Here is a 23,982-nt window from a genome sequence, read left to right on the forward strand (position 1 = left end):
TTGTTGTCTCGGATTCTCCAGCATCTGCAGTTCCTACTATCTCTGATGTTATTTAGTTGGTTGAGCATGCTAGTATTCGTTGACTGCCTTGCTTTGCTGGCATTGTTTGTAATGGGGCCTGAACTCAACTGCAAGGTGACAGTTACCACAAGCAACTGGCCACTCTGCAGAGATGCCATGAGAATTTATAAATAACTGACTGAAAATGCATTCTTCTTCAGATAAACGATGAACACCAAATTGCATCCATATAAGCTTATTTAATTTTGTTTGCTGGTTATCTGTGTTCATGATGAGTTTGAATGGTATTCTGCAAAATGGATTGTTAGAATGTGTTGTGCATAACATAATCCTTTCATTGTGTATTTTTTCAAAACTAATTTTAAGGAGCTCGGAAGAGCACAGGTCCCTTTTGAAGGAAATATAGAAGCAATAAGATAAGAGAAACATAAATGTCTAGGACAATTCAGGACTGAGTAAAGAAGAAGAGAAGGGCTGTTAGCAAGTCCAAAGGGAGTAATTCAGCTGCGAACTTAGAGGAATACAGGAAGTGCAGGAGGGGACTTAAGCAATTAAGAGAGCAAAAAGGGATCATTAAAAAGGACTTTCCAACAGGATTAGGGAGAATCCTAAGGTAGTTTCTAAATACATTAAAAGGAGTGGTTAATCAGGGAAAGGGTAGGGGGGCAATCTGTGTGTGAAGCCGCAAGGTGTTGGAAGGGTGCTGAATGAATGAATACTTTTTCTTCAGTCTTCACTCTGGAAAAGGAGAACGTTGGTATGGAATTCAGGAAAAAGGTCATGGGACGAACCTGCATGGTTTGACGTATTAAATGGTGAGGTATTAGAGGCTCTCTCGGGCTTAAAAACAGATAAATCCCCTAGCATGGATGAATTACATCCCAGGCTGCTGTGAGAGGTTTGGCAGGGACTCTGACACAAAATTTTAATTCCTTTCTGGCCACAGGGGAAGTGTCAAAGGACTGGAGGATGGCTAATGTGGTTTCATTTTTTAAGATGGGTAGCGGAAATGAGCCAGGAAATCATAGACCGGTGAGTCTCATATCGGTGATAGGGAAACTATTGGAGAAAATTCTGAAGGAGTGAATTGATTCCCACTTGGAAGGGCATGGATTAATTAGGGATAGTTCAGCATGGCTTTGTCAGAGGGAGCTCATACCTTAAAAGTTTGCTGGAACTTTTTGGAATGTGATCGTGTGTGGATGGAGCAAAGCTTTTGACAAGGTTCCATATGGGAGACATTGAGAAGGTTAAAGCACATGGAATTGAGGGAAACTTGGTGAGATGGACCAGAAACTGGCTTAGTAATAGGACACAAAGGGGAGTGGGAGAAGGCTATTTGGGTGACCGGAGACTGGTGTCCAGTGATGTACCACAAAGATCAATACTGGGACCTTTATTGTTTATTATATACATAAATGATATGGATGAAAATGTGGGAGGAATGTTAAGCAAGTTTTCAGGCGATGCCAAGATTGGTTGAGCGGCTAATAATAAAGAAGATGGTTGTAGGTTACAGAAATACATAGATGGGTTGGTCATATGGGCAGACTAGTGGCTGATGGTATTCAAGGTAGGAGCAAATTACTGCAGATGCTGGAATTTGTACTGAAAACAGAAGATGCTGGAGATCACAGCGGGTCAGGCAATGTCCGTGGAGAGAGAGCAAGCTAACATTTTGAGTCTTGGTGACTGTTCATCAGTGCTGATGTAAGGTGTGATTTTCACATTAGCTCTGATAAAGAGTCGTCTAGATTCAAAATGTTAGCTTGCTCTCTTTTCATGGGTGCAGATGATATTTACACCTGATAAGCGTGAAGTAATGCACTTAGGAAGAAGAAACAAGATGAGGCAGTATTTAATGAATGGCAGGACAGTGGGGAGCTTAGACAACAGAGAGATCTTGGGGTTATTGTGCTCAGATCCCTGAAGTTGGCAGAGCACATGAATAGGATAGTTAAGAAAGCATATGGGACACTTGCTTTCATTAGTCGTGGCATAGAGTAGTTGAAGGCAGCATTGGTCAGGCCACAACTGGAGTACATGCAGTTCTGGTCATCTCAGTATAGGAAGGATGTGCTAGAGGGGCTACAGAGGAGGTTCAACGGGATGTTGCCTAGGATGGAGAAATTGAGCATAAGGAGAGTCTGGATAAGCTTGGATTGTTTCTTCACAGCAGAGAATGCTGAGGAGGGGACATGATTGAGACAGGGTGAATAGAGAACAACTGTTCCCCTTGGTTGAGGGGTTAATCATGAGAGGGCATAGTTTTAGAGTAAGGAGCAAGAAGTTCAGAAGGAATTTGGGGAAGAAACTTTTTCACTCAGCTGGTACTGGGAATCCGGAATGCACTGCCTGGGAAAGCAGTGAAGGCTTGAAACCTTATAATCTTAAAAAAAAATTTGAATGAGTACTTCAGATATCACAATATGCAAGGATATGGGACAAATGGAGGAAATTGGGATTAGCGCACTTTTAGTGGTAGTTATGTTGGTGCAGACTAGATGGGCCAAAAGGCCTTTTTTGTACTGTATGAATCTATAATTTTGTTAATTTATATTGAGCTACAGAAGAGAGACCCAGAAAGTACATTGAAAATATGAGCACTAAATTGAGTTTTAGTGATGATTGGCACTATTTTATCACATTTATTCTCATTCCTTTTATCCCCACTCTTATCTTGGATGTGGTTTGACTGTGTGCTAATATTTTTTCTGTAATTTAAGAATGTTAATTGTAGTATTAGTTCAAAGAAAACCAAAGATGAGTACAGACTTGTCCGCTTAAAGCTTTTGTTCATTATAATTTTGATTTAGACTTTGGTGACCTTTATATCCTCTGTTTTTTATTTTTGTTTCACCTTCAGAAAGAAAATTTTATCTATCAATTTCACACTTGAGTTCTCTCATTAAACTTGAGCTTGTTTTCTTCTCAAAGTCCTTGAGTATTATCCTTTAATTCTGCAGTGTTATGATGTAAAATTTCAAGAAGATAGTTGTGTTATACTTTTTTTTGAGCATTTATTCGAAAAGGAAATGAAGATTTTGAGTGTTTTATCTTAAACCTTACAACTTAGATTCAGTGATTGTTTGTAATGGATGTTCCTGAACGTCTGGACAGGTTTTAAGTTGCAAAACAAGTAATGAAAATAACTACTGATTTCTGATTTGACCTGGGAGGATGTGGCTGATACTGTGAAGCAAAATTTGTTAACCATTTCTGGTAGTCAGTCACTTAGTTTGATAATGCTATTGTTTCTGATTCTGAAAACCTGACAGTAGTATTTAAGAGGTAAATGACAGCATTTGCTATGTTATTTTTGAGAAGTAGCAAGCTGGAGAAGTTTAGTGAGAAAATCCAAGTGTGGAATTATTACAGGTACGTTCTCAGTGAAGAATGCATCGAAAGACTGGAGAATGCAAAGCACAGTAAAGTCAGAATCTAAGGCATATGCCATTATATAGGAATACAACAGTTGCAGACATAGGGAGTAGTGAAGGTATGGGTTGATTTGTAGATGCTGATGTGCAATGAAGTGAAAGTAGATCTAATGAGGAAGAGTTATGAGACATTGTGTACATAGCTGCAACTGGAATTCTCTGAAGAAGAAACAGAGGATTGATGAGAGTAATGGCATTGTTGTGGTATGTGTATACTTCCAAAAGATGTGTGACACAGTATCACACAACAGACTTAAGAAGCATCAGCTCGTGGAATAAAAGGGTCAGCAGCAACATGGATACCAGATTGGCTGAGTGTTTCAATTGAGGCATTCAAGAGAGTGTAAGATGAATATCTAAATAGAAATATCATGTGCAGGTTTTTTAAGAAAGCATAGAAGAAATGCTCTGCCATGTTGGGTGGATGGGAGCAGCACAGAGACAATGGGCCAAAAGGCTAGAGTGATAGTTGGGATCTGGGTCGGACGTTCAGCTCAAGGTTGACAGAACTTAAAATTTGTATCTTAATGGCTCTCAGCCTAAATTAGCATTTGGGGACATGATGGAATTGGAATACAGGATTTTTTTTTCGCATTTGTTTGTATTTGTCCGCTAAGCAGCTTGTCATTGATCTTTCTATAAATAGGTCATTGCTGAATGTAGGCCTCAGCTGTGCTATTATATTCTAACCTTTTGAAATGAATGCTAGCATTGCATGTGCCTTCCTAACTGCCAACTGAACCGGCATGTTAACCTTAAGAGAATCCTGAACTAGAACTCCCAAATCCCTTTGTGTTTCAGATTTCCAAAGTGTTTCCCTGTTTAGAAAATTGTCTATGCCTCTTTCTTCCTATCAAAGTGCATAATCTCTCACTTTCCCACATAGCGTTCCATCTGCCACTTCATTGGCAACTCTCCTAGCCTGTCCAAATCATTCAGCAGCTTCTCCAGCTCCTCAACGCTACCTAAATAAAATAGAGGTTCTGAGGAAGGGTCACCGGACCCGAAACATTAACTCTGTTTTCTCCTCCACAGATGCTGCCAGACTTGCTGAGCTTTTCCAGCAACTTTGTTTTTGTTCCTCAACGCTACCTGTCCCTCCACCTATCTTTGTGTCATCTTCAAACTTAGCAACAATGCCTTCAATTCTTTCATCCAGCTTGTTAGTGTATAACATAAATAGTTGAGGTCCCAACACGGATTCCTGATGAACTCCACTATTTGCCAGCTGCTATCCTAAAAAAGACCCCTTTATCCCCACTCTCTGTTTTCTGCCAGTCAGCCAATCCTCTGTCTGTTCCGAGGAAGAGTCATTCGACCCGAAACATTAACTCTGATTTCTGTCCACAGATGCTGCCAGACCTGCTGAGTTTTTTTTATTCATTTGTGTGATGTGGGCATCACTGGCTGACTAGCATTTCCTGCTCATCTCTAGCTGTCCCTGAGAAGATGGCGGTGAGCTGCCTTCTTGAACTGCTGCAGTCCTCCTGCAATTCTAGCAATTCCTAATTTTTTGTCTCTATCCATACCAGCACCTTGCTCCTAACACCACAAGCTCTTATCTTATTTTGCAGGCTCCTGTGTGGCACCTTGTCAAAGGCCTTCTGGAAATTCAAATAGATCGCTGGCTATCCTTTATCGAACTTGCTTGTTACCTCCTCAAAGAATTCTAACCAGTTTGCCAAGCCTGACTTCCCTTTGACGAAATCACGCTGACTTCACTCTATTTTACCATGCATTTTTAAGTACTCCGCAATCTCATCCTTAATAATGGTCTCAAAAATCTTGCCAACGACTGGGGTGGGGCCAACCAGCCTACAGTTTCCTGTCTTCTGCCTCCGTCCCTTCTTAAACAGGGGTGTTACATTGTCCGTTGATTCCAGTTCTGCGAGGGCTCCTTGACGTCATTCTTGGTTGATTGTGGCCTTGATGTCAAGGGCTGTCACCCTCCCATCACCTCTGGAATTCATCCGTTCTGTCCATGTTGGAATGAAGGTTGTAATGAGGTAAAGAGCACAGTGGTGTTGGCAGAACCCAAGCTGGGCATCCGTTAGCAAATTATTGCTGAGCAGGTGCTGCTTAATAGCACTACTGATGACACCTTTCATCATTTTACTGATTGAGAGTGGACTGATAGGGTGGCAATTGGCTGTTCTGAGGAAGGATCACCGAACCCGAAATGTTAACTTTCATTTATCTTCATAAATGCTGCCAGACCTGCTGAGCTTTTCCAGAAACTTCTTTTTTTGTTGGCAATTTGCTGGGTTGGATCTGTTCTATTTTTTTGTGGACGCCTGGGCAATTTTCCACAATGGGTAGATACCTGTGTTGTAATTGTACTGGAATAGTTTTGGCCACGGGAGCGGCAAGTTCTGGAGTATAAATTTTCACTACTATTGGTGGAATTCTGCTGACTGAGTGTATTATTGCTAAGTTTGCAGATGACACAAACATAGGTGGAGGGATGATTAGTGTTGAGGAAGTAGGGAGGACTTGGCAAGTGAGCAAAGAAGTGCCAGATGGAATACAACATTGAAGGTGAGCCTTTGGCACATTGTATCCATGCTAATCATCAAACATCCATCTGTGGTAATCCCATTTTCTAGCACTTGTATGCTGTTGTGTTTTAAGTACTCATCTAAATTCTTAAGTGTCTTGAGGGTTCCCACCTCTCTTTCCCTTTTAGGCAGTGAATATCAGATATTCACAACATCTGAATCAATGTTTTTCTTCAAGTCCCTTCTAAACCACCTCTTTCTTACCTTAAAGCTGTGCCCCCAGTTATTGGTTCCTCTATTCAACGGAAAATATTTCTTCCCCTTACCTTATCTATGCCCCTCAGAACTTTGTGCACCCATCAATCAGATTCTCAACCCTTCCCCACTCCCCCCAGCCTACTTTGCTCCAACCAATCCAACCCTATCGTCCCTAGTGTCTCTTAGTAGATCAGTCGCTCCAGCCCAGGCAACATCCTGATAAATCTCTTCTGCACCCTCTATAGTGCAACCACAGCCTTATTATAGTGTGGTGACCAGAACTGTACACGTGAATTAGGCCACAGTTAAGTACTGTCAGTTCCAGCATAATCTTAAACAAAAACAGAAATTGCTGGTGAAACTCAACTGATCTCAACCAGTTCTGATGAAAAGTCACCGGGCTCGAAATGTTAACTCTACTTCTCCCGATAGATGCTGCTAGACCTGCTGAGTTTTGCCATAAATTTCTGTTTTTGTTCCAGCATCCGCAGTTCATTATTTTATCCATGATAACCTCCTTGCTCTTGTACTTACTTCCCTTTATTAATCAAGGCACTATCCCATATGCTGCCTTTAACCACCCTTTCCACTGTCCTGTTTTCAAGAATCTATTGTTATGCACAGAGAATTCTCTCTGATCCTCTGTATTCCTAGAATTGGACTATTTAACGTGTCGTCCTTGGCCATGTTAGTCCTCTCAAAATGCATCACCTGACACTTTTTTCAGGGTTAAATTTAATTTGCCACTGTTCATCCCATCTGGCCCTCCAATCTATATCATCCTGTAGTTTAAGGTTTTCATCCTCACTGTTTATCATACCACTAATATTTGTGTTATCCGTGAAGTGATCATACTTCCTACATTCACGTCTAGATCATTAATGCACGCAATAACCAACAAAGGGACCCAGTACCAAGGCCCTGTGGTATGCCAGTAACAGAAGCACCCTTTGACATTCACCCTCTGCTTCCTGCGATAAGCTGACCTTAGATCCAATTTACCAAATTGTTCTGGATCGCATTGACTCTTAGTACCACATGGTAATAATCGTACCACATTAGCCGTTCTCCAGTCCTCTCGCCCCTCTGCTGGGAGAAGACTATTATCAGAGCCCCTGAAACCTCTTTTGCCTCCCATAGCAGCCTGGGATGCAGCTCATCTGACATTTCCCAGTCCTGCCATTCTAATGTTTTCGATTGCATTTTGTAAGTGCTTAAGTGAAGTGCATGACAGGGCCATTTTATGAATATTGTAGCTTTTTATAAGTTACAATCTATTTTCATAGGTCTCCATTTTTTTAAACCATGTAATGCTCTTATTTTTCTAAATCTAGACAGTAAAGGAACTTTTTGTTTGAAATATCAAAGCATGTTTCAAATTTCTTCTGCCTACTGTGAAAGAAGGCTGTTGCTTGAGTTTCCAAATCTCTCTCCATTCTGTGGCAAGTCATCAGTTGTCCTGGTGTATGATAAATTCAGCCTATGTTTACCATTTCTTGTCCAATGTGCTGGTAACATTTCTTGTCAAATCTGCTGATGTATCAACATTGTCAGTCAACATATCTTGAAATACGTTTTATATTTGTATCTATTTATTCTACTTTTTCTGAAGCTGTTGGTGTCTTTTAAAATGTGTGATGTCTTAATTTTAGATGAATAAGACTGATGTTTTTGTTCCCAGTCATGTTATATCTGCATCACATAATTTTTATGTGGACCATGTTAATTTTTGTTGCTATTTATACACTACGCACAACTACTTTCATGTAGCTTTTGATCTCCTTGAATTGTTAGGCATTTTGGATTGACAGCATATTTAATTAAGTCTTCGATTGGAAAGTTAAGATGATGTAATCAGAAAAGCTGTTTTGTAAATCTCTTTTTCTGGGGTTAGCAATGTGGTTAAAAAGTAATACATTACCAGCTGCAAATTCATAAACTCTGAAATCTGCATACTTTAAACTTGTAAGCTAAATTTGTGTAATTGTGTAACATTATTTCCATATTAACTATTCATTGTGAGTGGTTCATCAAAATCTGTAAGATGTGTAGAACTGACATCCTAGCAAATTGTCAATTTTCCAAAATTCAGGCTAAATGTCTATAAATGTTTAATCTCTTGCTTCTCCCTTTCTCAGCCATGACTTTCTTTCACAGCCATTACTTTCTTTCACATCTTCAGTGAGCATGATAGCCCAGAGTCATGAACTGTTGCTAATGCTTCATTTGATGGCTTTGAAATGTAAGTGTGTGATGATTGTGTTTAGTAATTCCATTAGGACTTAACTGCTGGAATTGATGGACATGCTGGCTCAATATGTGAGAGTGGGTGAGGTTGAAGTGGTCTGGCTTTTGAAGAAGTAATATGTTTTGGCACATTTCCAAAGCAAATGAAATGCAGAAGTAAATTGACTGTTGTGGTTGTGGGTTTATTTGAAGAACTGAAAGACCATCTGAATCTGAATTCTAGTTTCAGTGGTTTTAACTATGGTTGAAAATTAACTTTAACAACTCAGCAGATTTTTGACAACATTCACATTGAATCACAGAATGCTGATTCCTTGAAATCCATGAGATGAAGTGGAGAAGTTATGGTCTTGAATATCTGTACCTGGAACCATTGACTTAACCTGGGGTACAGAATGACAGGCAGTAGGCAGAGAATGGGAATAAGGGGTTTTTTCCAATATGGTAACAGGTAACTTGTGGAATTCTGCATGGGTTAGTGCTGGGACCACAATCGTCATATTATTCATTTAATGATTTGGAAGAAGGAACTGAGGGCATTGTTCCTAAGTTTGCAGATGACACAAGGATAGGTGGAGGGAGTAGTAGAAATGAGGAGGCTGTAGAAGGAACAAAAACAGAAAATGCTGGAAAGGCTCAACAGGTCTGGCAGCATCTGTGAAGAAAAATCAGAGTTAATATTTCAGGTCCAGTGACCCTTTCTCAGAACAGAAGACAGAGATTTTGGTCAGGGAACAGGGTGGTGTGTTGAAGCGGCAGGAAACTAGAAGCTCAAGGTCTTTTTTGCGGGCAGAACATAGGTGTTCTGCAAAGCAGTTGCCCAGTTTACACTTTGTTTCTCCAATGTAAAGGAGGCCGCATTGTGAGCATCGAATGCAGTTGACTAGATTGTGTGAAGTACAAGTAAAGTGCTGCCTCACCTGGACGGTGTGTTTGGCCCCTTGGATACTAAGGAGGGAGGAAGTGATCAGACAGGTGTTACACCTTCTGCAGTTGCAGCGAAAAGTGCCGTGAGACTTTGGAAGGTGTTGTGAGTGAAGGAATAGTGGACCGGGATGTTCTGAAGGAAAGGCTCCTGCGGAAGGAGGGAGAGGCAATGGCCTAGTGGTATTATCACTGGACTGTTAATCCAGAGACCCAGATAATATTCTAGGGACCCAGGTTTGAATCTCGCCACAGCAGATGGTGGAATTTGAATTCAATAAAAATATCTGGAAGTAAGAATCTAAGGATGACCATGAACCCATTGTTGATTGTCGGAAAAACCCATCTGGCTCACTAATGTCCTTCAGGGAAGGAAACTGCCATCTTTACCTGGTCTAACCTACATGTGACTCCAGACCCACAGCAATGTGGTTGACTCTGAACTGCCCTCTGGGCAATTAGGGATGGGCAATAAATGCTGCCTGGTTGGCAATGCCCTCATCCTGTGCTTGAATAATGAATAAAGGAAGACTGACAAGGGAGGAGAGGGGAATATGTGTCTGGTGGTGGCATCTCATTAGAGGTGGCTAAGATGGCGGCTATTGATCGTCTGGAAGTGGATGCTGGAGGGATGGTAGGTAAGGACAAGGAGAACCCAATTGCTGTTGCAGGAGGGCCGAATTGCAGGAGATGGGCCAGACCTGGCTGAGGGCAGACCTGTCAACAATGGTGCTGGGGAATCTTTGATTGAGGAAGAAGGTGAACATTTCAGAGGCTGGACAAGGGATTTCTCTCCACACTCTGCCAGATCTGCTGAGCTTTTCCAGTAATTTCTGTTTTTGTTTCTGATTTACAGCATCTACAGTTCTTTCAGTTTTTTTTTATTTAAGCTGTAGAAGCAATTGAACAAACTAGGAGAGTGGGAAAAGAAATAGCAAATAGAATGCAACATGGGAAAATGAGATGTCATATACTTTGGTAGGAAGAAGAGGCATAGACTATTTTCTAAATGGAGGCAAACTTTTGAAATCTGAAGCACAAGGGGACTTTGGAGTCCTGGTTCAGAATTCTCTCAAGGTTAACATGCAGGTTCAGTTGGCAGTTAGGAAGGTAAATGTAATGCCAGCATTCGTTTCAAGAAAGCTAGAATACAAGAGCGGAGATGCACTGCTGAGGCTCTATATGGCTCTGGTCAGACCATATTTGGAATATTGCAAGTATTTTTGGGCCCTGTATCTAAGAAATAATATGCTGATGTTGGAGGGGTTCCAGAGGAGATCCCTGGATGAAGAGCTTGTCATTTGAGAAGCATGTGAGGACTCTTGGTTTATACTTGATGGATGAGGGGTGAAATCTAATTGAAACTTAGAGAACATTGAGAGGCCTGGATAGACTGGATGTGGAGAAGGTGTTTCCACGGTAGGAGAGACTGGGACCTGAGGGCACAGCCTCAAAATAAAGGGACAATCCTTTAGAACTAAGATGAGGAGGAATTTCTTCAGCCAGAGAGTGGTGAATCTGTGGAACACCTTGCTGCAGAAGACTGTGGTGGCCAAATCATTGACTGTATTTAAGATTCTTAAGTTCTTGATTAGTAATGAGATCAAGGGCTATAGGGAGAAGACAAGAGAATTAAGTTGAGAACCATATCAGCCCTAATCGAATGGCAGAGCAAACACAATGGGCTTGATGGCCTAATTCTTCCCCTATATCTTATGGTCTTGTGGATAGAACTGTTTGAGGCACACATCTCCAACTTTTTGGACTGCATTTGTGGTTTCTAGTTATGTGATTGGAAATGTTAATTTTTGGTTTCACTTATTGTGAATTGTGTTTAGCATATTTTTGTCAGAAGCCTAAGGTGTAATCAAAACACATTCTGATCTCAAGGTCTATGTGTTAGCGGGGGAGGTGGGGGGATGTGTACTTTCATATTAAGTTACAAAGAAAGCTTTATGGAAACCAATTTGTTAATTTAAGCTTTTATTTTTGTAAGGTAGTAGACCCAGTATGATCTAGAATTAGTGGCGTGACCAAATCTTCTAGCATTTAATCCAGGATATTTTAACATTTGAGCAGATTTTGGATTTAGTGATAAAAGTCACTGGATATGTTTCTCTTAAAGAATTGTAGCGCTGATTATTTTTTATTTGCAGGATGTATCTCTGGTAAAATGAGCCTTTATTGCTCAACTTTGAAGGGCTTTTAAGGTGTTGGTGAACTATTTTCTTGACTATATCTGACTAGCTTGCTGGACCATATTGGAGGAATGTTAGAAGCAAGTTAGATGTTGAGGATGGTTGAGTTGTTTCCTCACGAGTAGAGAGTGCATCCTTTCTTAGAATAACAATTAAAAACAAGCATTCTCTCATAGGAAAAGTAAAAAAAAAGTCCGAAAGAAGGTGAATTTGGAGAATCTCCAAAAGAGGTGTAGAAATTAAAAAATTTAGCAAGTCAAATAAGAAAAACTAAAATTTTGTTTTTCTAAAATTATCCTTGTGTCTTTCATAAAGGAAGGAGCACTGAGGGTGGCAAGTGTGCAGAATGTACTCTGGATGGGGAACCTCAATGTCCACTTTAAAAGAAAAAGTGGCTCAGCAGCACTACCACTGATCGAGTTGGGTCCAAAAGGACATAGCTGCTGGACAAAATCTACTGCAGATTGTGAGGGAGCCAACAAGAAGGAAAAACATACTTGACCTCTTCCTCACCAATATGCCTATCACAGATGCATCTGTCCATACCAGATCGGCAGAGTGACCACTGCATAGTCCTGGGGAAGCAAATTCCTCTCATCACATTGAGAATACCCTCCATCATGCTGTGTGGTGCTATCACCATACTAAATGGGACAGACTTCTAACAGATCTAGCAACTGAAGTCTGGACACTCATGAGCCTCTGTGGGCTATCAGCAGCAGTAGAATTGTACTCCAACGCAATCTGCAAGCTGAAGTTAAATACAGCTGCAGATGATGGAGATCTGAAACAAATGAAAACAGATTGCTGGAGAAACTCAGCAAGTCTGGCAGCATTAATGAAAACATAACCAGCTAACATTTTGAGTCCAGTTACCTTACTTCGGAAGGGTCTGTGACCACATGGACCAGCATATCTCCCACTTTACTATTGCCATCAAGCCAGGGGATCAACTCTGTTTCGATGGAGAATGCTGGAGGGCATGCCAGGAGCAGCATCAGGCTTACCCAAAAATGAGGTGTCGACTTGGTGTAGCTACATCACAGGGCTAACTGCATGCCAGACAGCATAGGTAGAAGGTGATAGAATTAAGCGATTCCATATCCAGTGGATCAGAACTAAGCTATGCAGTCCTGCCACATCAAGTTGTGAATGTTGATGGAGAAAGCTCCACAACATTCCCTTCCTCAATAATGGGGAGCACAACACATCAATCCAAAAGATGGCTGAAGTATTTGCGCTAATCTTCAGCCAGAAGTGTTGAGTCGATGATACGTCATTGCCTCCTCCAAAAGTCACCAGCATGTAGATGTCAGTCTTTAGCCAACGTGATATGCTCCACATGATATGAAAAAAAACAGTTGGATGCAATGAAAGCCGCAAAGACTTTGGGCTCTGACAGCATTCTAATAATAGTACTAAAGACTTGTGCTGCAGAACTTGCTGCAGCCCTAGCCAAGCTGTTCCATTCCAGTTGCAACACTTGATATCTACCCAATCATGCATGTCCTGTAGACAAAGCAGGACAAATACGACCTGCCAATTACCACCTTAAGTGTCTACTCTTGATCATCAGTAATGATGGAAAGATGTCATTAACAGTGTTATCAAGCAGCAGTAACCTGCTTTGTGATGCCCAGTATGGGTTCCACCAGGGCTAATCAGCTTCTGATCTCATTGCAACCTTGATCCAAGCATGGGCAAAAGAGCTGAATTCCAGAGGTAATGATTGATTCCCCTTGACAGACTGACAGCAGCGAGCTCTCACAAAATTAGAGTCAGTGGAAATACGGGGGAAGCTCTCTGTTGGATGGAGTCCTACCTGGCACAAAGGAAACTGTGGTGTTTGGAGGTCACTCGTCTTAGCTCCAGGACATGGCAGGGGTTTCTAAGGGTTATGTCCTGGTCCAAACATCTTAACTACTTCATAATGATCTTGCCTTCATCATAGGTTCAGAAGTGGGGATGTTTGCTGATAATTAGTGTTAAGCACCATTTGTGACTTCTCAGATAATGAAGCAATCTATGCCCAAATGCAGCAAGACCTGCTCAATACTCAGACTTGGGCTGACAAGTCGCAAGTAGGATTTAGGCCAGATTTATGCCAGGCAACGATGAAAGATGTTGTTAAACTGGAGAGGGTGCAAAAAAAGTTTGCGTGCATGTTACCAAAACTGGACGGTTTGAGTTATAAGGAGAGGCTGGACAGGCTGGATATTTTTCCGTGGAGCATCAGAAGATGAAGGGTGACCTCATAGCAGTTCATAAAGTTATGAGGGGTGTAGTTCAGGTGCATAGCCAAGGTCTTTTCCCAGGGTAGGGGATTTCAAAACTAGAGGGCATAGGTTTAAGTTGAGAGGGGAAAGATTTAAAAGGGATTCGAGTGGCAACTTTTTCATTGCAGAAGATGGTGCTTGTACGAGACGAGCTGCCAGAGAAAATGGTAGAGGTGGGTACAATTACAACATTTAAAAGACATTTGGATAGGTACATGGATAAGAAAGGTTTAGAGGGATGTTGGCCAAATGCAGGCAAATGTGACTAGTTCAGTTTAGGAAAACTGGTTTCCGTGGATGAGTTGGGCCGAAGGGTCTGTTTCTGTTCTGCATGACTCTGTCTGTATCTCAATTAAGTGTCTAGCCATTGCTCCTTGACATTCAATGGCATTGCTATCACTGGATCCCCCATGATCAATGCCCTTGGTGGGGCGGGGGGGGCGGTTAGTATGGACCAGAAATTAAACTGGACTGGTCATACAAATTTAGTGAATGCAAGAGCAAGTAAGAGTTTAGGAATTTTCCAGTAAGTAACTCACCATCTAACTCCCCAAAGCCTGTTGTTATGTACAAGGCACAAGTCAGGAGTGTGATTAATACTTTCCACTTGCCGAGATGAGTACAACTCCGGCAACAGTCAAAGCTTCATGCCATCCAAGACATTGCAGCCTACTTGATTGACACCATATCCACTCTCTCCACCACCGATGCTCAGTAGCAGCAGTTTGTACCATTTACAGGATGCACTGTGAAATAGCACCTTCCAAAACCAAGTCCACTGCCATCTAGAAGGACAAGGACAGCAAATATATGCGAATATTACCACTTGTAAGTTCCCCTCCAAGCCACTCACCATCCTGACTTGGAAATATATCATTATTCCTTCAGTATCTCTGAGTCAAACTTTTGGAACTCCATCCCCGACAGCGTTGTGGGTCTACCTACGCAAAATGGACTGCAGTGGTTCAAGAACGCAACTCAGTACCACCTTCTCAAGGGCAGCAAGGTAATTAATGCTGCCCATCCAGCAATAACAACATCCTGTGAATGAATTTAAACAAAATTGAGAGCCCAGAGATAAGAACTGGATTGAAGCTATCTAATTTATTTTATGGAGGATTCCTTTAATAAATTTGCACCCTATTGCATTCAATTGGAACCGGATTCCAGAAATGGCGGACAGGTGTACTGATCAATTGGCCTGTCCATTTGTGAATCTTAAACTTATTTGCCAGGCTGTTATAGAGTGCAGACAGTCTATTTTGCTGCTGATAAGTTATATTGTTGGGTTTTTGAAGGACTCCTTTATTGAATTTGTTAACCTCCATATTGCTTGTTTAATTCCCTGTTGATGGTGGAATCACACTTGCAGCTGTTCATGCTGTATGCAAATAACACACGGGAGAGAGGAAAGATCGTTATCACTGGTTAGTTTGGGGCTTTTCAGACATTTTGCATAATACAGCTGTGGTTTCTCTATGCTTTATACATTACATTTGGAACTAATGTTAGTATTGTGTGTGGGGGGGGTGGGGTTTGTTGGGGAGAGTGCTTGTCAGCAGGTTTTATCACCTATTCATGCATCTGGTGGATTTGAAGCTGCTGAAAAGTTGCCACATTCAAAGCAGCCATGTTTATTGTCAATTATTTAAATGAACACTTTATAGTTGGTTATTTGCAATCTATTTTTCCACGATAAACCGAGATGAAAAGTCTTGGGATAGCTTTCACTGCAAAACTTATTTATACAATCATTAGCTTTAGGTTTTCTAATAGAAATTTACTTCATTGTATTTACTTCTCCTCTCCCCTTTGCTTTTGCTTTATTTGCAACTGGAAGAAAGACTGATACTGCATGGTCTGAAAATGTCATGGATTACTGGATGCTGTGACGTAATTTTGCAATGGGATTTCTGTAATTTACAATACAAAGAGTTGTATTGTCTGAATTTATCAGATGTCTATTTTTTGGAGTAGATTCTTGCCAGAACTACACAGCAAACAGCTGGAGTATAAGTCTTTCACTGTTTGGAAATGCTGTAGGTCCAGTTTAGAGATACAGATTAGAAGAAAACTCTGCTCTATGTCTCTAAAAAAAAGCCAGCCTCTGTATTTTGTCTTATTTGGTGTTAGGAACATACTGATTGAACAAGCATTCAATGTACATGTCTATGATACAGTCTTAGCTTGAAATATAAAAGGACAGCTAGTATCAGTTTTCACATTCTACTGGCACTAAATAGGATGCTAGAAATTAAATATGATATTCAACTAGCTATTGGGAATTTTATTATTTTATTGAATATTTACAGAACTTGGCTATGATTAATTTGACTAATTGAATTGTTGCATCCATATGCTGATCTATGTGCTTTTGGACAGTTATAATACCTAAAAGACATTGATGTTAATGAGATTAATTCCACAATAGTAGGTTCTTGTAGGGCTGAATGCATCTGTCAGTTTAAGTGGTGTCTCCATTCTGTAGCTGCTTCGATGAGGTATTTATTGAACGGTTGATAAATTGAAGTGTACAATATGCTTCAGACTTGTCACTCAATTTAAAATGAAAACAATTCAAAAGTTGAAAGTTCTTTTTCCAAAGGAGAATTGTTCTGAATTTTATAAATAGGAACATAAGTAGCATAATTTCATACTTTGGGCATTTCTTCCCACAATTCCTGAAAACAATGACAACTTATTGGGATGCTGTAATATGAGCACCCTTGGTCTTACTTAAATTATCATAACTTATGCATGAACCGTTACTTACTCCGAGCAAACTACTTCACTGGGTGAGGAAGAGGAGTGTTAGTGAAAGTGGCACGGAAAGAAGCCGTTTGGACCGTTAAGTCCATGCTGGCTCTCTGAAGAGTGATCCAAGTGCTATTCCACCATCTTATTCTCATTGTCTTGAAATTTATTTCCCTCCAATATCCATCCTATTTCCTTTTGAAATTCTTTATTTCTGCTTCTACAGTCCTCGTGCAGCAAGCTACAAGCCCTTACAATCTTTTTTAAATGGGTGGTTCATCTGATGTCAGCTGTATCGCCTGTAACATGAATGTCTATCTTAACCAAACCAAAGTTTGCACATCTCAATAAAATCTCCCTTGCTCAAATGAGAACAACCTGCTTCAGTCAAACCTCTAGATAAAATCGCTACTCCCAAGAGTCTTTCTCCTCTGCACCCTCTCAAGGATCCTCTTATCCTTCTAAAAGTATGGTGACCAGAACTGGATGCAGTGCTCCAATTTTGACATACAAAGAGCTTTATAAAGATTCAGCTTAATGCCTCATCTCAGTCTTAAATTAACACCCCTTTATCCTGAGACTGTGCCTTTTGGTCCTAGACTTTTCCAGGAGGTGAAACATCTTCTCAGCATTTATCTTGTTAAGACCCTTAAGAATTCAATGAGATCACCTCTCATTCTTCTAAATGCCAATGAGAAAGTCCCAACCTGTTTAATGTTTACTCATAGGACAATGAATTGTATATGTGACATTGCATTCAATTTGATTAATGTCCACATAGATACGAAGTAACAAATCCTTTAGGATTTTTGACATTTGCTTTGGCTTCTTCCTTAATTGTATGCATGCAAGATGTAGCAACATTGACCAGAATTGTACATAGTGTTCTAAAAGTGGCCTTACCAATGTCCTGTACAGCCACAACATGACCTCCCAACTCATATACTCAATGTTCTGACCAAGGAAGGCAAGTGTGCCAAATGCCTTCTTCACCACCTGTCTACCTGCAACACCATTTGGGTTTGAGCAACAGGGAGTGGCTGAATAGGCTGGGGCTATTTTCCCTGGAGCGCTGGAGGCTGAGGGATGATCTTATAGAGGTTTATAAAATCACGAGGGGCATGGATAGGGTGAATAGCCAAGATCTTTTTCCTAGGGGTGGGGGGAGTCCAAAATTAGGAGGCATAGGTTTAAAGTGAGAGGGGCAAGATTTATGAAGGACCTGAGGGATAACTTTTTCATGCAGAACGAATTGCCAAAGGAAGCGGGTAGAGGCAGTTAGAATTACAACATTTAAAAGACATCTGGATGAATATATGAATAGGAAGGGTTTAGAGGGATATGGGTCAAATGCTGTCTAATGGGACTAGATCAGATTGGGACATCTGGTCGGCACACATGAGTTGAACCATAGAGTTTGTTTTCAAGCTTCATGCGTCTATGACTCTATAGCTTCCCTGTATTTATGCTCATTGCTCCTATTTGTGAAACTGAAAATCCCATGAACATTGCTAGCTGCTCTCAACATATCCTGCCATTTTCAAAGCGCAATGCACCTGAACACCCAGGTTTTTGTCCCTTTAGAACTATGTCATTATGTCTATATTGTCCCTCTCAATCCCTTCTTCCAAAACGCATCACCTCACAGTTCCTTGGTGTTAAATTCCATCTGCCCCTTAATCACTATTCTGCGAGTTTATTTTCTGTTGCAGTTGATTGGTACCATTTTTATTGTTTGCATAACTCAAAGCTTGGCAACATTGGCAAATTTTACTGTGTTCCAATATCCAAGTTATTTTACATATCAATAAAAGATGTGGTCCTGACACAGACCCTCAGCAAACACAATTGTCAGCTGTCCTCCAGACTGAACCATTTGCTATGTCTTGCTGTTTTTTTTGTTCTTAAGGCAAATTTCTATTGAAGCTGTCATCTATTCCATGCGACTCAATTTTGTTAACCAAATTTACTTGTCAGAAGCTTTGTTTAGTTTGACACATACACTGAATTTCCTGAACTTTCTTGGAAACTAGTCATAAAATCATAATTCTATTGGGTCAAAAATGATAGGATAATTAAAAAAAAATCATTAGTCAGATAGCCCAAATTCATAACCTCAGACCAAAATGGTCCGAAGTGTGAGCCACCACCAATACCTTTCACACACCTCTTATCTCCCCCCCACCAATTGAAGTCAATTGCAGTACTGTACAGCTGCTGAGCAAGAATTATGGCTGGGGTGGCTGTTGGGCTATATGGCTCATCTGCTTGTTAAATACATAGGCTGAACTATTGGGAGAAACTGGCTTTATTTTGTTTGAATAAAATTTTACCAATGTTAATGTGTTGCTATAGAGTTTTGATCATTTTAGTTTTTCAAAGATTCATTGTACTGTTTGAATTGAGTTTAATATAATCTTCATTAATTTTGGTTTTAGTAGCTGCCACTGATCCTTCCAATGGTCCTGTCTGTGCAGTTGCAGTAGTAGCGACAGCAGCAACAACGACTGAGCTTTCTCCACCATCCAGCCCTAACCCTTTGAAAAAGGGAACTGCAATTAATTGGCCCTTTCCCGAAAAGATAAAATCTCCAAGGACTGTGAGGAAGCTTTCGATGAAAATGAAAAAACTTCCTGAACTCAGCAGAAAATTGAGTGTTAAAGGGACTTCAAGCCATAACTGTAACGATAATCATAATTCATCACCCAAAGGCAACCATGGTTCCTCGTTATCTCCTGGGATTGCAACTAATGCTGCTAGTAGGAATGTCATCAGCCGTTACCACCTGGATACAAGTGTAGTATCTCAGAACTACAAAAAGAAAAGTTCAGGAAACTGCAAATCAGCTAGCAAGGGTGGCTACCTTAGTGATGGCGATTCACCAGAACTTGTAGCTAAATCGGGTAAGCACTCCTGCGAAAACAGACCTGTGAAGGGGAGCATTGCTTCAACCTCTCAAAAAACACACAGTACAGACATTGATATTGATGCTTTCAGGCATTACAGCTTTGTGGATCAGCCTAAGTGTTCTCAATATATTTCAGGACTAATGAGTGTACATTTTTATGGTGCTGAGGATTTAAAGCCACCAAGAATTGATTCTAGAGATGTATTCTGTGCCATTCAAGTAGATTCAGTCAACAAAGCCAGGACAGCGTTATTGACGTGCAGAACCACATTTTTGGATATGGACCACACATTTAATATTGAGCTAGAGAACGCACAACATCTCAAACTTGTAGTTTTCAGCTGGGAGCCAACGCCGCGTCGGAACCGTGTTTGCTGCCATGGTACCGTTGTGCTCCCCACGCTCTTCAGGGTCTCCAAGATGCATCAATTAGCGGTCAAACTTGAACCCAGAGGGCTCATTTATGTGAAATTGACTCTGATGGAGCAGTGGGAGAACTCGTTGGACAGCCCAGATGGAGAGCGGGAGCCAGTGATGTTTGGTGTTGAGGCACGGAAAATAGTTGAGAAGGAAAATATGGGCTTGAGGGTGCCATTGTTGATGCAGAAATGTATTGTGGAAATAGAAAAGCGAGGCTGTCAGGTAAGTCCATAGTCTCTTTTCAAAATATGATTGCAAAGTTTTGTTTTTGTAAAGACACGTGATCAATTCTGTGCACTCTGAGAAATTGAGAAATCATGATTCATCCCAAAGCGAGAGTATGTTATCAAGGCTTACATATCAGTGCAGCATCGAGAATACTTCACTATTGGAAGATGTTGGGTTAAATGTTAAATGTCAAGTATGTAGGATAGTTTAAAAAAAAAATCCCACAGTAGTCTTTAAAGGAGCCTTGAAGTTCTTCCAGTGTCCCGGTTTTAACCAAAACTGTCAAAAATAATTGCTGCAGGAAGGCGCTTGCTGTTTGAAAATCTGCTGTTTCTATACATTGTAACAGACAGTACACTTCAAAAAACCTTCATCCTGAGGATGAGAAAGGTGATATGTAAATGTAGTTTGAGGTGATGGTAGAATAAGGCCCTAATTAATGCTCTGAGGACATGGGTTCATATCTCACCGTGGCAGTTAGTCCAATTTAAGTTCAATTAATTAAATCTGGATTGAAAGCTAGTTTTGGTATTGGTGAAGCAATCGTTGTTGAGAAAGCCCACCCGGTTCATTAATTTATTTTAGGGAGGGAATCTGCTGACCTGGTGATGACAGCTGAATCCAATCCACAGCCATGTAGTGAACCTTAACTGTCCTTTGAAATGGCCTACTATGCCACTGCTGTTGGCCTTGCTAGCACTGCCCGGATTCCATGAAAAAAATGAAGGGTCTTGGCTTGTTCTTCTTGGAGCAGAGAAGGATAAGGGAAAATTTAAGAGTTATATAAAAGAGTTTTGACTAAATTGGCAGCATGCCACACTTTTACTGGTAAAATGATTGGCAACTCAAAGACACAGATTTAGAAAGCATCAGAAACATTAGATTTTGTTCAATGTGGTAAGTGTTGCAGAAACAGATTCAATATTACCTCGTAAAGGGGATTAGATAATTATTTGTAAGTAATATTGTAGACTGAATTGCAGAATGGATATACAATTAATTAGATAGCTGTTTCAAAGTCAGTACAAACAGTAGCTGAATAGCCTCCCTCCATGTTGCGTGATTCTAAGTTCCTACATGCTTCAAAGAAGCTACAAAATTTATGGATTAGGGACATCAACATATACCACAGAGTGAATATCTAATTTTCTCCTGAGCACAAGAATGGGTGTCTTTGCCCCTGAATTGGCGCTGGCCATGTATGCCCTAGTTATTTTTTGCCCAAACAAACGATTATATCACTTGCATATGGAGCATTGAAGACACTCAGTGCAGTAAAGCAAGGTGAGATCTGTCTTGTGCACAATGCTACATTTCCTTCATGAAAAAGGAAAAAAGAGGCATGAAGGACAGTAGAAAGCGATTCTGCACTCTGTTCTATTTGGAAGTGGATGTCTCACATTATTTCTGTTATGCAGATATTGTGTACAGGTGAAATTCTGGCCACAGTGAAACCTTAATGTTCGTCTTTGCAGTGCCTATACAATGCTATCTGTGCCCAGTACAACAATCAATGGAGCCCTTTGGCTTCAGATGTTGCCTGGAATAGAACATAGAACATAGAATAATACAGCACAGTACAGGCCCTTCGGCCAAAGATGTTGTGCCGACCAATTATCCTACTAAGATTAATCTACCTGCATACCTACATTTTACTATCTCCATGTGCCTATCCAAGAGTCGCTTAAAAGTCTCTAAAGTATCTGACCCCACTACCACTGCCGGCAGCGCATTCCATACACCCACCACTCTCTGTGTGAAGAATAGAGGGTAAGAGTTTTAAAATAGGCTGGATAGGCTGGGACTTTTTTCACTGGAGTGTAGGAGGTTAAGGGATGACGTTATAGAGGTTTATAAAATCACAAGGGGCATAGATAAGGTGAACATCTTTTCCCTAGGTGGGGAAATTCAAAACAAGGGGCATATTCTTAGGATGAGAGGACAAAGTTGTAAAAAGGACACGAGGGGCAACTTGAATGTACTGCTAGAGTAAGTGATGGATGTAGGTACAGTTACAACATTTAAAAGACATTAGGATAAGTACATGAATAGGAAAAGTTTGGAGAGATATGGGCCAAATGCTGCAGACAAGTGGAACTAGTTTAGTTTGGGAACATGGTCAGTGTGGATTAGTTGGACCGAAGGGTCTATTTCCATGCTGTATAACTCTACGACTCTTTTTATTAAAAAGAATGTGGGGGTGGGGGTTGGGGGCGTTACTGCTGTGCAAATGAGAATAACTAAAGTACAAACAATGCTTCATTCATTTGTGAGTAAAGATATGAAATGTTATTTGAAGGACAGCAGTGACCTTCACTTTTCTGATTAATACCGTACACCCCTCAGTAAAGCTACCTTTTTTGCGAGTTATTTAAAAAGTATATCATACTGTATGTGGCTTACCATAGGTGATACAAACATTAAGTAAAAGTTTGTAATATATCTGTGATGCATCAAGGCAAGGAGATGCTGTGTTAAATTCAGGTTATGAAGTATTGGCAGAGGTATAGAGCCTTTTGAACCCTGAATTTATTAACTACTCATTTGATTTTATATTCTCTTGTCTTAAATCATAATTAGATTAACTTAGAGGCTGGAAAGTTATCAAATATGTTCTTTCCAAGATGAAAACTATCAAGCTTGCCAATGTTTTGTATTTTACCATTGATGTTGGAGATCATTCAATATCTTTACACTTTTACTTCAGTACTTCAATTTTTTTGCAGTATTGATAGAGATTTGTGCAGGATTTGAGATGTAATCTAAACAAAGGACTTTGCAATTTGGTCACAACTTTTTTTCTAAAATAGCAGTGAACAAATCAAGAAATATTGTACAACATTCGAATGGCTTTGATTACCCGAGTAGAAACCGAACGAACTGCGGAAGCTGTAAATTAGAAACAGAAGTTGCTGGAAGAGCTCAGCAGGCCTGGCAGCATCTGTGAAAAGAAATCAGAGCTAGCATTTCGGGTCTGGTGATCCTTCCTCAGACTTGTTCTGAGGAAGTGTCACCAGACCCGAAACATTAACTCTGATTTCTCTTCACAGATGCTGCCAGACCTGCTGAGATTTTCCAGCAACGTCTGTTTTCGATTACCCTACCAATGGTTTGATTTCTTTACTGAGATTACTAAAATCTACTAAAATCTTTCAGCACAGTTATTGATATCAACCTCTTTATGGTATATCCTGGTTACTTATTATTTTCTTCTGAAGTCGTTAAATTTAATCTTTTCTGGCTGTGTCTTTATTTGACATATGAATTTGGGTTGGTTTGCTCAGTTGGCTGTACAGCTGGTTTGTGATGCAGTTTGATGCCACAGTGCAGGTTCAGTGCCCATTCTAGCTGAGATTACCATGAAAGTCCTGACTTCTTGACTTTGCCACTTGCCTGAGGCATTGTGACCCTCAGGTTAAATTCACCACCAGTTGTCTGTCTGAGAGAACTGAGGGATGGTCTTCTGAGACTATGGTGATGACTTTATTAGGGGTGATTCAGAGAGGTTCACGAGATTCATTCCAGAGATGAGTCAAATGAGTGCACGTTAAGCTGTTTTGGCCTTTACTGTCTGGAGTTTAGAAGAATGAGAGGAGATTTTATTGAGGTAGATAAGATGCTAAAGAGGATTGACAAAGTAGACTTAGGATGTTTCCCTGTGGGGCAATCTAGAACGAGAGATCATAGTTTCAGAGATAGTAGGAACTGCAGATGCTGGAGAATCTGAGATAACAAGGTGTAGAGCTGGATGAACACAGCAGGCCAAGCAGCATCAGAGGAGCAGGAAAGCTGACGTTTCGTGCCTAGACC

General features: G+C 40.6%; 1 protein-coding gene across 1 annotated transcript in view; it reads left to right on the forward strand.

Moving 5' to 3' along the window:
- syde2 (synapse defective 1, Rho GTPase, homolog 2 (C. elegans)) overlaps positions 1-23,982 on the forward strand; it is a 147,236-nt gene that overhangs the window by 52,443 nt on the left and 70,811 nt on the right. The window contains exons 4-5 of the mRNA XM_048601566.1: positions 19,055-20,166; positions 21,591-21,603. Coding sequence (XP_048457523.1) covers positions 19,055-20,166; positions 21,591-21,603 — 1,125 coding nt within the window. The remainder of the gene's footprint in view (positions 1-19,054; positions 20,167-21,590; positions 21,604-23,982) is intronic.

This window comes from Rhincodon typus, chromosome 10, assembly GCF_021869965.1.
Source record: "Rhincodon typus isolate 14 chromosome 10, sRhiTyp1.1, whole genome shotgun sequence".
Classification (NCBI taxonomy): Eukaryota; Metazoa; Chordata; class Chondrichthyes; order Orectolobiformes; family Rhincodontidae; genus Rhincodon; species Rhincodon typus.